The following is a 15,163-nucleotide window of genomic DNA, read 5'->3' as shown; positions in this document are numbered from 1 at the left end:
TCAATGTGCTAATTGCAGGGCCATTTTATCATAAAGCAAATCACTACATTGTATTTCTGTTGTTTTTTCCACTGCCCAGCAGGATACGAGGGGCAGACTGTCCATGTGTATATAGGAGATTGTACTAGGAAGAGACAGAATCAATAAATGTGACACAGTGTGCTGGACTCTATTACCACCCACATCACTCTAACCCTCGGCTGGGCAAATATGTAACAACGAGTAAGTCTGTGCAGATGGCATAACCTTATATAATGTTACGAAAGAGCTCGGTTGGATTTAAAGGGTTCATCCATGTAAGGTCTGCTGTGTGTTTGGCTGCAGTTTGGACCTTAACAGTGTTTTGTCTGTCAGAGACTTTACTGCATTGTTATATAAATTCACTACAAACTGTTAAGTGTCATAGGGGTACCTCCAACACACTCAGATAAGTGACAGCATTGAGGTTGACACAGCTCCTATTTTTCTATGCACTACTTTTTTTACATTAAATGGAAACACCAATATCAAGCTTAGCTGGACAGTAAAAATTCATTGTATCTGTAGTGACCTTAGTATTCCCCCAATGCCCAAGCGAGTCATGAGGGTGTGAGGGCCAATTGTCCAATTGAACCAAGATGTCCCTCTGAAGTCCGTCTGGGGCTGTTTACAACAGAGAGTTTAGATCACAATCTCACATTTTGCCTTCGTCTTTTCTACAAAGTAAATCATACTAACCTTGGGTTTTGTTTACAACCTGTCTCATCATCTGACTGCTTGTGTTTGTTGCCCCATTGGACCTATTTTTAGAGTAGCCATGTTGAGGCCGCAGCATGTATATTGGGTTGTACATTGTTATCATGCCCAGTATGAGTGACCAAAGTAATAAAGCATGCCAGGTTTATTATGCAAGTTGCAGTCTAGGACAAAATCCTCCTTGTAGTGCAATATTCGCACCCATGCTCCCATCCAAATGGTCCAATTTACTTTACAATGATAAAATACAACCACACTAATACAGTACATAACTTGTAGCCCATACTATATAGGCAATATTGCGTATTTTACTACACACATTGCAGACAAACTGAGATGAACACAGTATAAATTTATTAAAAAAAATTGCTGCAACAGTTTTTTTTTCATAAACTGTTGCAGCCTGCCTATTTTGATTGTGATTAAATATAGGGTGAATTTCATTCTGCCTAGACTTGTGGTACAGGCCTGGGGCAAAAGTTCTCTACCTTGAAAGTACATATCTCTTACAGAAAATCCAGATATTGTTTTGTTTGCAGAGTCTGTTGCCCAGAGACATCTACGACAAAAGGAGTTTAGCCTACTCTGGTTTCACTTAGTTTTCACTTAAGTTAACAAAGGAAGTTGCAGTTGATGGTAACGACGGCGGTTAAGATGTCGGTCAGCTGAGTTGGTGTTAACTCAACCAGAGTATGTGGGCATGGATGAGCATGTGCATGAAAGGGGCAGTGTAAGCATTATAAAAGAAAGTCAGAAAAGTGTTTTGTTTATGTTTTTTGTTATATGTATGTTACTAATAGTAATATGATTGAAATGTGTATATATATATATTATATAAACACATACATAAATGTCAGATACTGAAGTTTAAATCCACCTCTCTGCGATGCACCCCAGTATTTCCAGCCCACCTCCTCACCGATCACTCACTTACATTGTGTTTGCTCTTCTGAGTTAGGTTTTATTCTTTTTCATTGTGTTCACACAGTTTTTTTTACATCATCTCTCAAAACAGTTATCACAGATCTCATTCAAAGACCCATTACTTTATCAGTGTAACTGTGCTAAACAAAAGGAAAACTTCTATGCACAGCAGGTTAACATTACTTGCATAAGTATGAATCTATAATGCTCCAGTGTGAAGTGAAGCGCCTTTGCACAAATCCTCAGTTAACAGTCAGTCTTTATCCACCTATAAAAGCTGACAGCTCTGTATTGCTCTTTGCAAACATGGCCGAGGCAAACGCAAGTATATATAAGAAGTAAAAAGAGTACTAAATACACTAATGCTTTACAAAAGCTGAATCATATTGAATATCAAAGTTTATTGACAAGCTGCTGACTGGAGGTCTTACATGTCACGTAAAGACCTGCAGACAAGAATCAGATTAATTCATTTTTATTAGACAATGTGTCAGTGTGGTTACAGCTTTGGAATAAACTTATCAACTCCAGACCAAATGCTAGTGTAACCTTGTGGGTAGCAGTGTGCAAGTTATGTAAATGTTATTGTAACAGCGGATTTACAATTGCCTGGAGCTTCTACGGGATGCAAGTTATGTGACTATTTACACAGGAATAGTTTGCTGGAAGACTTTCAGTCAGGGTTTAGGAAACATCATAGTACAGAAACAGCACTGCTGAAGGTAACCAACGACCTTCTCATTGCCTCAGATAGTTGACATGTTTCTATTTTCGTCCTATTAGATCTTAGTGCTGCATTTTATACTATTGATCACACAATTCTATTACGGAGACTTGAACACATTATTGGGATTAAAGGAACATCACTAGAATGGTTTAAGTCTTACTTATCAGAAAGATTTAAGTTTGTTAACGTTAAAAACAAATCTTCCATTCATACAGAAGTTAGTCATGGAGTTCAACAAGGATCTGTGGTGGGACCGATACTTTTCACTTTATATATGCTTCCTTTAGGCAATATTATAAGAAAAAAACACATCAATTTCCATTGCTACGCTGATGATACCCAACTATACAGTCCAGATGAAACATATCAGGTAGTAAAATATTCAGTACTGTCTAAAAGACATAAAGCCCTTGATGACTTATAATTTTTTACTTCTAAATTCGGACAAAACCAAGGTCATTGTACTTGGCCCTAAACATCTCAGAGAAAAACTATCTGAGCATATAGTTACCTTGGATGACATTACTTTGGCCTCAAGCTCTACTGTGAGGAACCTCAGAGTTATCTTTGACCAGGACATGTCCTTTGACTCACACATAAAACAAGTCTCTGGGACAGCCTTCTTTCACCTGCACATTATCAAGAACATTAGAAACATCCTATCTCAAAAGGATGCTGAAAAATTAGTCCATGCATTTGTCACTTTGAGACTGGACTTCTGTAATTTATTACTGTTAGGTTTCCCCAATAAGCCTGTGAAGAACCTACAGTTAATCCAAAATGCTGTAGTACAATTTCTGACAGGAATTAGAAAGGGATCATACTTCTCCAGTGTTAGCGAATTCAAGGTTATATTGAATTCAACACCCTGCTCCTTGCCTACAAAGCCCTTAATAATCAGACCCCATCATATCTTACAGAGCTCATAGTTTCATATTATCCCAATAGATCACTTCGCTCTGTAAACGCAGGACAACTTGTGGTTCCCAGAGTCTGTAAAAGTAGAACGGAGCGCAGAGCCTTCAGCCACCAGGCTCCTCTCATCTGGAACCAGCTCCCAGTTTGTGTAAGGGAGGCAGACACCCTATCTACATTTAAAGTTAGACTTAAAACCGTCCTCTTTGAGAATTCTTATAGTTATAGCTTCTCAGGTGTTTACTGAACCATCTCTTAGTTATGCTGCTATAGGCCTAGGCTTCTGGGGGGAACTCCCATCATGAGCATCTAACCCCTACCCAAACCAGTGTTTGTATCCCTCCCCCACCCCACTCCCTAATCCCAACCCCTACCCCAACCAGGGTTTGTATCCCTCCCCCTATATTTGTAATTATAAGTATCAGTCTGGTAGAGATTTAAGCGGCGGTTGTACGGCTGTTCTCTCTCTCTTTTCTCTACTGTCTCTCCTCTCCCCCTCTTTCAGCCCACCTCTCCTCTCTTCCCCATTTTTCCCCAACCGTCAAGACAGATGTTCTCCCACAACTGAGTCCAGTTCTGTCAGAGATCTTTTCCTGTTAAAAGGGAGTTTTTTTCTCTCCACTGTCGTCACCAAGTGCTTTCTCATTGTGGGAACTGTTGGGTTTTCCCTGTAATATTGAAATATTGACCTCACTATGTAAAGTGCCTAGAGGCAATGTATGTTATGATTTGGCACTAAACAAATAAAATTGAATTGAATGTAATTGAATTAGTAACTAAACAATAATGGATAGTTTTTCATATCGTGACCAGGTTTAGATAACATGAGCCTGGATTAGCCATAGCCCAGGTATTGATTTTATCACAACAAAGAAAGCTTCGGTGTTAATTACGAAATGATGATCACATTTGTTGCTAAAAGTTTCTGATAGGCATGAAATGTATCCCTTTGCTGTTTTATAGCTAGGGGTATCGCCAGAGAAGGAATGAAGAATACATTAGAATATTTACTTGCTGTAAATTCAGTGTTACCAAAGGATTGGTCAATTGCTACTTTTGTTTTAGTTTTAATTTACTATGGTGGTTAGGCACATGCACACAAAATATTTTTCCCATAGTGGGCAGTCACTGCAGGCCGTTTCAAAATGGTAAATGGACTGTATTTATAAAGTGCTTTTCTATTCTCATTGACCACTCAAAGTGCTTTACAGTACAAGTCACATTCATCCATTCTCACACACTTTCATACAGTACTTTTTCTGTCATACATCATTCATACACTGAAGCACAGTCGTCAGGGGCAATTTGGGGGTTCATTGTCTTGAGCCAGGGATTGAATAACCTACCTTCTATAGTTAATGGACGAAACCACTCTTGAGTCCGAGGAGTCAAAGATAACCTTGGAAAGACACACTGACCCGACATAAGATCAAATAAATTTCATTCACAAAATAAATAAGTGGATTTATCTCTTCTGCTGCTTTTCTGTCTGCCTTGTAGCTCACTGGTGTCTCTATTTATTTGGATGTTTGCTGTCTGTCTGTCCTTTGAGACGGGTCAATACTCCTTTCATACTCTCTGCCAGTGACCTAGCCAAACAGAGATAATGAGACTATTATACGCATGTGCAGTGAGGAAACTGCTGAGGTCTCTAAGTGAAAACCAGGTCCAATTAGGTTGATTTTATTTCAGCAATATATATTCAACATATACAAACTGGGAACAGTTCTTTGACAAGTTGTTAAGATGTATAGATTACTGTACATGTAACATTTCCATGATGTTTTCCTAATCCCTTATTTTTTTAATATTAGTAAAATTAGTTTTATACTATTCAACATTTGACTTCATTAAAATAAATAACATACATATTTACATGTGTCAGCATTGTTCATTAAATTCACTTCATTCAACTTATTTTCTTTATTTGCTTTGGAAATGGAAATGGAAAATACAAAATGCAAATGCTGTTTAAAAAATTTGACTTTGGAAGGTTATAAAGCAATTTGTATAGACCATGCAAGAGCAGAAACAATATCTGCTCCCAATAATTATTCCACAATGTTTCTCTGGTGGTTTTTATCAATGCATATATTGTAGCTCAATTATATTTGTTTAAAATTATCAATTTTTTAAACATTTTTTTTACATCATAACACATTATATTTTCTTGCAAAATTTTGACCATATATTGTACATTTCCACTATATAAAACTGGTTAATGTATATTTACAAAACTGAAAAACACTCAGGACTCCATATAAAAACACTTTTGACTTAAAGCATTATACCCATTATGCCTAGTATTTGTGTAAACACATTCATCAGAATAAAACAAAGGTAGGAATTACTTGAACAACAACATACAGAACATTGAAAACACATAATTATCATTCAAAATCAAGCCATTATCTCTCATCTGTATTGACAGCCATTTTTTTCAATACTGCCATTTGACCATTTGTGGTTCTTTTCATCCCCACACTTTGATGAGCTGGTGTTAAATAAATCACACAAAAAGTCATTCAATCTGAGGATCCTGAGAAAACACCTGAAGTGTATTTACACATCCTTGTGTTAATACAGCAGCATGTTTAATTTACAGTACGTATCAATGATGCTTTAATTTGTAACATTGCAAACCCCCCAAAAACAATAACTTTTTACATAATTAAACCTAATCAAAGGTCAAAGGAAGCCCATTTCAATGATTAGATGACTGTTTTCCAGGCAGAACAAGGCAAAAACAAAAAACTTCAGCTAAAGGGAGGCCGGAAGGAAATAGGGACAGCCTTATTCCCTCACGGCCCTTCCATGCAATGTCATTGGCAATCACACCGCACATATCCACATAAAACATGTTACATGCGTCAAATACAGAAGGTAAAGTTTAATATTGCTAAGTTCTATGAGGATGGAGGCCTTTTATATACAATTGTAGTCTGCCCTCTAGTGTTGATAGGTATCACTTCACCAAAGACAAGAAAATAACACAGGCTTATCAATAAAACCAAATGAAATAAAACATGTCTGTGTTATCTGCTTGCATTTAAGGACAAAGGCGTAAATTAAGTCAAAGATTTAAGGGTAAGCGAGATACATCAATAGATTAACTTATATATATTATCTGGTATGTTTGTATGATATGTTTTATCTCTCTAAGGAAGCACTACTCATGTAAATGTTAAATTGCAATCAACCCAGGGGAAAAAAAGGATAATCTTTTAATAACATATGTATTACTCCACAAATGTAATCAGTGAGCTATTAAAGTTTACATCTTAACTAGTTAAAAAAAAATTAGGTGAGGATACGAAGTAAAACAGTGCAGAATTTATATTCTTGAGTGCTTAACCAGGCTGTTAGTAATTTTGACATTTATCATACATCTGGTTGTATGCATGCAGTATTGCAGTCAAGAAAAATGAACCAGAAAAATAGACTGTATTCTCCAGCAGTGTTGGGCTGGGCAGTAACTAATTACTCAGTAATATATTACTGTACTATTATTACTTTTCCCAGTAACTAGTAGTGAAAGGTATTACAATTTCTGAAATAGTAATTATATTACAGTTACTTATCCAAGATAAAGGTGCATTACTTTTGCTATGCGTGTATGCGAACATGTATTTTGTCCTAGGTAGGCTTTCTTGTATGATGACGTGTACGCGTGGGCAGCTCACGTCAGCTACGGCTACTATCCAAAAAGCTAAATGAAGGATAGAGGATGACAGAGATCTGGAGAAGCTCATCGCTGGGTATATTGTAGATAAGAAGTTTGAGAAGCTTCTGCTAATGACATACAATCATTATTTCACTTCTGAACATTAGGACCTGGCTTAAAATGCCAGGGCAGAAATATCAAAACAAGAAGCTGGAAACAATATCAGCTTAGGTGTTATGCAATGTTTTATGTTCTGTGAAACCATCAGATACTCTTTGCTGCTCTTACGACTGAATATGCAGAAACTGCAAAAGTAATATAACGAGTAACGTAACTAATTACTTTTAAAACCTTTAAAACCAAGTAGTAAGTAAGGTAATATAATTACTTTTTGTAAGAGTAATAAGTAACTTATTACCCTTCCTGAGTAACTTGACCAACACTGTTCCCCAGTGTGTAAGGATGAGTTTGAAATGTTTCTATTAGACACAGATAAAATCAAACGTCTTTTGAGCCACATATGGTGTCCTCCTGTATGTATGGCTGTGGCTGTGTAACACCCCTCAGTATTCAGCTCTAGGGACCAGATATCAAGGTCGACTCTCTCACCACTGAAGTCCAGCGTGCAGGTGTATAGCGCAGCCCTCGCCAAAACTAAAATCAAAAGGTACCATTCAAAATGCAAAATGTTTTAAGCCTACTCTTCAATTTTGAGAGGGTGTCCGCCTCCCGGATGGAAACTGGGAGGTGATTCCACAGGAGAGGAGCTTGATAGCTGAAGGCTCTCACTTCCACTCTACTTTTGAGACTTTAGGGACCACAAGTAATCCTGCATTACTTGTGGTCCCTCTAAATGCAGTGCTCAAGTTGAGTAATAAGCTACTATGAGCTCTTTAGGGTTGGATGGTACCATACCATTAAGGGCAGATTGGAATGCCGATGGGAAGGCCATGCAAAGCGGTTGTGCTAAATGGGGCTATAGATAGAGTCCAACTTCCCGGATTACTTTCTGCCAAATACCAACCCAGTCAGGGTGCCCACACACAGCAACAGTAGTGATTTCTAATACAATGTCATGACGTCTGACGACAGTTACGGAGGGAAGATCTAAAAGCTAACTGGCTATGGTGTCAACGTGTCACACGAATATTACGCTTGAGTTCAAATATTTCAACTCAAGCGACTGAGGTGATGCTACTCACGTCTAGTCTATATGTAATCTACTCATGCAAATAATTTGCCTTGCGTCTGGTGATGCAGACCTCTGTTTCAACTGGTTTCTTTCCTTACACTATTGAATCAGCAACAGTGAATCCTATTTTAAAGAAACCCAAACTCAACCCATCTGATGTGATCTCTCTTTTTCATTTTCTTTGGCATTAGTCTTCACTCGACTTTCTGCATATCTCCACCAGAACAACCTTCTTGAACCCCACCAGTCTCAAGGCAGGGCACTCAACAGAGACTGCTCTCCTAGCTGTCACAGAGGAACTTCACTGAGCTTGAGCAGCCTCCCTTTCCTCTGTTGTCATTCTGCTCGATCTCTCAGCATCATTTGACACAGTGAACCCCCAGATCCTCCTCTACGCCCTCCAACAACTGGGAATCTCAGGCTCGGCACGCTCTCTGTTCGCATCCTACCTCATGGTCCGCACTTAGAGGGTTACTTTGAGAGGATCGGTGTCTGAACCCTGCAACCTCACTACTGGGGTCCCTCAGGGGTCTGTTCCGGGCCCCATCCTCTTCTCTCTGTACACCAAGTATTTAGGCTGTTATTCACTCACACATCTTTTCCTACCATAGCTATGCAGATGGCACCCAATCATTTGGTTCTTTCCACAGTCTGGAACCCAGGTGGCAGCACAAATCTCTGCATGTCTGGCTGAGATTTCTCAGTGGATGTTGACGCACCACCTGAAGCTCAATCTGTAAAGACTGAGATGCTTTTCCTTCCAGGGAAGGAAAGTTCCCCTTAAATTTTGATAAATGAAATGAAAGCACTTTTGACATGGCAGCATTATTGCTGCTGGACGCCTGTCGACCCACTGCCAATCAGAATAAGCAGAAATGCACTCTTTAACTGACTGGGATCCGCTTTAATGAGCAAGAAAGTAGGCACGATACTTTGTTTCACATCAGCTGCAAGAGGGTCTGGCTGCTGATCGCTGCAGCTGTGGAGCTTCACGCTAGACCCGAAACACGTGACTATGGTGTTTGTTTAGTTTCACAACTTGCATGCACACAGAATGGTCTCTGTAGATTTTTTGTAATTTGTTTGAATTTTCAAATCAGCTGTTCCTGATACTGTATCTAAAAAAATAGATGCAATTTGAGATCTAAAGATTTAATCCATTTTTGTTTCGGTATCATTTCTGTCTATTTTTATCATGTCATTTTGTGACTTTCACTTCGGGGGGGCAACAGCTGAGGGGGAGGGGTTTATGGTTACAGAGAGCACAAATGATTTTGCAACCTGTTGCAAAGCTCAGACTTCAGGTCACACTGTCAGAAGCGCAACTTAAATATTGGTCAGTCAAATAGCAGTTACACTGTGCTAAAATTAAGGCATCTGCAACACTGTCATGGCTGAGAGGGCCAGTCAAGCTGACCAGGGAGAAGGAGAGAGGCCGGTACAAGACAAAGATGCAAACACTGCTAGTGATCAAAATGAAGACACTGTTACTGGTGGGGAATCCCCAGTCATACAATCTACTGAGGATCCAACCCAACCCGAAGAAGAGTCCGCGTGTCCAGGCTGCCGGTCACTGGGCGTCCTGACATTGCCTTGTGGCCACAAACTGTGTCCCTCATGTATTGAGCTAAGCCAGGGAGAGCTGAACCAGGCCAGCTGCACTATCTGCTACGGATCACAACTGATGGACTCGGTCCTCCACACTCTGCTGGATGCCCTGTTCCAGGGCCTCCCCAGGAGACAGGGGGTCACCCTTGGAGCTGAAGAGGAGAGCATCAGGAGACCAGAGGATGGAGGGAAAGCTTTGGCTGGATATAGGGTCATAGAGAGTGAAGAGCTGTGTGCGCAGCATGGAGAAAGGGTCACTGTGTTCTGTCTGCAAGAGGAGGAGCCGCTCTGCCGGCAGTGTCAGACAGATGAGCATGATGAACACCAGTGCTGCTCCATAGAGGAGGCTGTTCGCAACTGTAAGGTCAGACACAAGAACCAGGAGACAGAGATAGGACACAAACGTGATCCACCAAAAATAATTGGGCTGTGTTGCACCAATGAGTGTTAAAGGGACCCTGCACCTATTTCACACATCAAGATCAGTTTACGAAGAGAAGTTCTTCTCAGAATATGAAAACCGCCAAATAATGCCTTCTTTGGTTGCTTTGTCGCTTCTGACAAAATGACCATGAGAATGTCATAGTGAAGTCCTCAGGGTCATCCGAGCTTAGGCTTCGACACACATTTTTGAACAGAAAGCCTTTATTGCAAACTGCAGGTGTGAATGATGTGAGGGATCTTTTATCCTCACTGTCAGGTGTCATAAATATTCTATCATTATGCATTGTGGACAATTTGGAATATAGTTTCTTATACCTAAATTTCTGCTGCTATAATCTAGACCTTTTACCCTGTGTGTTTTTTGTTTGTGGGCAGAAGCCTTCTGAGCCCACATTTTTTTGCCCTTTGTCCAGCTATATCTCTACGCAAAGTGGCACCAAGCGCAACAGTCTTTTCTAGCTTCAGAGTAATGCAGTTGTCATAATCCCGTCCACTTAATTTAACAATTGTAGCATTAATTAATTTAACTTAATTATAACAATGGTTTATTAGAATTTTTTTAACACACAATTTATTTCACTTTACTTTATTTAAAGGAAAAGCTAGAACATTTAGCCTTAAACCTACTGACCTCTTAAGATTTCATCCTAATGACTTTAATGATTTTTCAACAGCATGGGCTTTAAAACAGAGCCAAGACATTTATAGCACTAAAGCTGCTGAAATAAATCTCAGAAGGACTGACAGACTTTTGATATGATGATACTATAGAAGTGCATGATTCAACATTTTCCAAGTGTCTAGTGTTAAATAAGAAAAAAAATAAGAAAAATTGAATCTCAATACCTAAAAATCACAATTGAATCCATTTTGAATCGGTACCCAAGTATTGTGACAGTATTGAATCAGGATATGAATCTATCTCAGCCCTACTGACAAAAGGCCCTATTCAGCCCTATGCACATTTATGCATCCAGCCTGTATCTGGTAATATATGTTGTTAGGCATGGAGCTTGATATTTGACATTCTGTCTATAGAGAGAGCTGCGACCTGCAATCAGGAGCCTCCAGGAGCAGCTGGAGAGTTTAACCTCCATCAGACAGACCTGGGAGGACATTGCTGCTCACATCAAGGTACTTCACACTGGTCACACCAACAGGGTATCCGAAGAAAAAAAAGATTATTAGGACATTATGTCTGCTGATGATTCATACAGACAGCATCTTAAAGTAGAGAATCTTGCAGGCCCACAGTATTTTACAGGGCCATGTTGGAGTTGCTATGCAATATGCTTTGCACATAAATAGTTTGGTACTTTTTGACCCACCCAGGTCTAGTTCAGGACTGTGTTGTTCCTTTAGAAATGGTAACATTCTTAGTTATATTCTTAGTTAGAACGTCAATGTAGATATTTTTGGATATTATTAACACTATTTTTTTTTACATATAAATATCCCATATTCATTATTTATTCTTTCTTGGTTAATGGACTATTGGTTGTATAATGTGGTAATGCAGATCAAGACAATAATATGTGCTTATATAATACGAAGCCAGTTTTGTCACAATATGCTAGCTAATTACCAATTGATGTAAGTTTTTCCAAGAATTTCTCTAACGTGATGTCTAATAACACCATTGTCAGAGTCAATCAATACAAACAGCCCAGATCTTGAGGGATGAGTTTGAGAAGATGCACCAGTACCTCCGTGATGAGGAGGCTGACCTGATGTCACAGCTGAAACAGGAAGAGGAGGATAAGAGTCACAGGATGAGAGAAAAGATTGACCAGATTAACAGTGACATACACTTGCTGACCAACAGTATCAGAGAGACAGAAGATGCCATGTCCTTAGAAGATTTCCTCTTTCTAAAGGTAATTGACCGTAACACGTTTCGTTTGCATGTTATCTTCAGTGTGTCAAGAGTGTGTTGAACTGACAGTTAGCCTGAACCTGAATCTCTTCTGTCCCCACAGGATTATAAGAAGACCTCTGAAAGGTAATCTCCTTAAACTAATGTTTTCTTAAAGAATTTCTGTGCAAAGCACAAACGGACAGTCAACTTTTGGTTGCCAAATTACCAGTTAATCTATATTTGATTTTCTTTTTAAGAAAATATTAATATCAATTTACCATTCAACCATTTGAATCTACCCTAACTCTTTTGTAGATTTTACGTGTTATGAAATGGAAAAAAATCAAGGAGCTGCCTCAACATTTGGGTTACCACGGTAGTCATGGTGACATGGTGTTAAGTTACACACATAAATGATAGACATGAAATCAATTTAGTACATTTTCGCTTATCATTGATAGTGCCCATGTTCATCACTCAACTTTGTAAAGTATTAATACTAGTCTGACACCGCAGTTATAAACTGAAAGCAGCAGCAGGGAAGAGTCACATCACATAGTGGAGTCTTTGAACGTATCAAGAGGAGAGTTGACCAGTGAGGCAGAGGACTTTGCGTCAAAGCCAAAAGTGCGTATTTGGCCGAAACATTCAACACATCTGCAACTGTAGCATCCCACACAATGGAAACCATAGATATGTTGTAGTTCATCGTCAGTGCCTATTGTTTGTCCCAGGGCTCAGTGCAGTGTAGAGGAGCCTGAGGATGAATCAGAGGCTCTGCTTGATGTCGCCAAACACCAGAGCTGTGTGCAGCACCACGTTTGGGAGAAGATGCTGAGGATCATCCAGTACTGTGAGCATAACATAACATAATATAATACTTAAAAAAATGCAGACTGTATGCAGTGTGTTGGCTTTTAATATTGACTTCTGCTTCTGTTTCTTAATCTATCCCAAATGTCCTTGTGGTGCTCAGTTCCGGTGACCATGGACACTAACACAGGCTCGGCATGTTTAGGTGTGTCTCCTGACCTTTCCAGTGTGTACGTCTGTGAGGAGCAGCCGCTTCCTGACAATCCAGAGAGGTTTGTGAGCCCACAGAGCATCCTGGGCTCAGAGGGTTTCAGCTCAGGGAGGCACAGCTGGGAGGTGGAGGTTGGCAATAACAGCCACTGGTCTCTCGGTGTGGCCAGAGAGACAGTCAGAAGAAAAGACTGGTCCAACTCTGATCTAAACCCAAGTCCTGCCTTTCACTCAGACATAGTGCCTGGTGGTGGCCTGTGGACTGTGTCCCTCTCCTCTGGGGAGTACTGGGCCTCCCCTGGACACAGCACCCCACTCAAGCTGAGAAGAAGGCTACGCAGAGTCGGAATTCAGCTGGACTGGGAGAGAGGGTGTTTGACTTTCTCTGATGCACATGACAACACCCTGATCTATCGTTTTAAAAAGCAGTGGAGTGGAAATCTGAGACCCTACTTTTCCACCACATGTTCGAAACACCCACTGAAAATCACAGCAGGGAGGGTGAATATTACCATAGAATAACTTCATACTGTCATGATACTTGTGACATACAAGTACGACCTTTGGAGAAATAGACCTACAGGAAAACCAGAGTCAAATTTTAAACTGTGCCCAATACAATGATTGGCCCAATTTAACCTCATTTACCACAAATATTTGCAGGAAGGGGAAACTGCAAAGCATAGTTGAATTATATGTAAAAAAAAAAAAAAAATGTCTTCAAACAACTCCAAAGCTCTAGGGCTAAATAGGGGTTGGAGTCTAGTGGTGGGTGATCTGGCCAAAAGATCATATGACAATCATTTTTAGGATAGAATCACGATCCACAATCTGAATCATGATTCTTCCCAGCATCTATTCTGTCCAAAAAATGTGAGCCAAAAAAACCAACTAAATAAGCGTCTTATGTCAGAAAAAAGACAAATATTTTTTTTATTTATCTAACATATATAACAGATCTAGTCTTTGACCTGGACAAGCAGAAGTATACTTTCACTAAATGTTTCAATAGATCGCTCGTGTTACCGCTTTTCCTGCAAAACATGTCACACTTTGTCTCTGTCGATTTTGGTGAAGAGACACAGATGCACAGATCTCTCCTCAGTATGCCAGTACTCTCTCGATTAAAAAATTAATATCTGTTGGTTGTAATGAATGCATGCGCAGTTTTCTGTAGCAAGTCTTGTATTATTACGGCATCTGTGTTCTACAGAGCATTGTGAAAACTTCTGTACGATTCCTCAGAAAAATCTGATCATATTACAAATTAAGATCGATTACAGTATATGATCATCAGATCGTCTACCCCTATTGGAGCATATCCCAGTAAACATTGGGTGACCCTGGACAGGTCACCAAAATAACCATGCGATTTTCCAGACAGTCGAATGAAATGGATGAGTTCTTTGATTTTTTGTTTCTTTAGTTAACAAATGCCATGGCAGGCCAAAACCAAAACCAAAGGTATCCTTCTAATCTTTCTATCCTGCATATAAAACAGCCCAACATGTTAAATTCCCCTGTGTCATGAAGTTTCATTGTTGGCCAAGGATTATTAAAACACGTCAGTGAACCTCACTGTTGCAGTGGCTGGTATCTTCCTTCACTACTACAAACACATACATCATTTAGAGATTTAGTGAGTCAGTGAGAACCTATAAACATCTATATGATGGGACAAGCAGTTGCTGAGAGGGGAAGAACAGCTGAGGGGGGATTGGATGGGAATGAAATGAGAGTTAGCCAATGAAAAGTAGAGGAGTGCGCAAGACCGATTGTTTGAGCGTACAACAAGCCAACAAGCAAGCGAAATGGCAGTTCAGCACTGCTGAAGGGGCCAATGTACCAGTTCTCCGGTGGCTGGGGTGGCTCAAGGAATACATTCATCCCCAGGCAGCAGCAACCGATGACCAAATTAAGGACATAGTAAGCATCATATTTAGCATTATGGTATTTATTTATTGTGGTATACTTCATAAATCAATATGAAAGGCAAAAAAAATAACGTTGCACCTGTTCACCACCTATTGATGCAAACCCAGCTTGGACGTGCTTTTCTTTGTTGTTCTATAA

At 39.6% G+C, this 15,163-nt stretch overlaps 1 protein-coding gene and 1 pseudogene across 1 annotated transcript; both read left to right on the top strand.

The window, feature by feature from the left end:
* The first annotated feature begins 1,965 nt into the window (after positions 1-1,965).
* LOC118286543 lies at positions 1,966-3,548 on the top strand (annotated as a pseudogene).
* A 5,906-nt stretch (positions 3,549-9,454) lies between these two features.
* LOC118286760 (E3 ubiquitin-protein ligase TRIM35-like) lies at positions 9,455-14,668 on the top strand. The gene is made up of 6 exons (XM_035611440.2): positions 9,455-10,129; positions 11,248-11,343; positions 11,856-12,086; positions 12,189-12,211; positions 12,802-12,920; positions 13,044-14,668. Exons 1-6 carry the CDS (start codon positions 9,548-9,550, stop codon positions 13,610-13,612), a joined length of 1,620 nt encoding a protein of 539 aa, XP_035467333.2. The 5' UTR covers positions 9,455-9,547; the 3' UTR covers positions 13,613-14,668.
* The last annotated feature ends 495 nt before the right edge of the window (positions 14,669-15,163 follow it).

Source organism: Scophthalmus maximus, chromosome 15, assembly GCF_022379125.1.
Source record: "Scophthalmus maximus strain ysfricsl-2021 chromosome 15, ASM2237912v1, whole genome shotgun sequence".
Classification (NCBI taxonomy): domain Eukaryota; kingdom Metazoa; phylum Chordata; class Actinopteri; order Pleuronectiformes; family Scophthalmidae; genus Scophthalmus; species Scophthalmus maximus.
This window is presented reverse-complemented; position numbering and strand designations above follow the sequence as displayed.

Excerpts from the sequence above, each read along its gene's own strand:
- LOC118286760 (XM_035611440.2), top strand. The coding sequence starts at position 9,548 with ATGGCTGAGAGGGCCAGTCAAGCTGACCAGGGAGAAGGAGAGAGGCCG. Across the intron at positions 12,087-12,188 it reads AAGATTTCCTCTTTCTAAAG|GATTATAAGAAGACCTCTGA; the intron begins GTAATTGACCGT and ends CTGTCCCCACAG. Across the intron at positions 12,921-13,043 it reads GCTGAGGATCATCCAGTACT|TTCCGGTGACCATGGACACT; the intron begins GTGAGCATAACA and ends TGTGGTGCTCAG.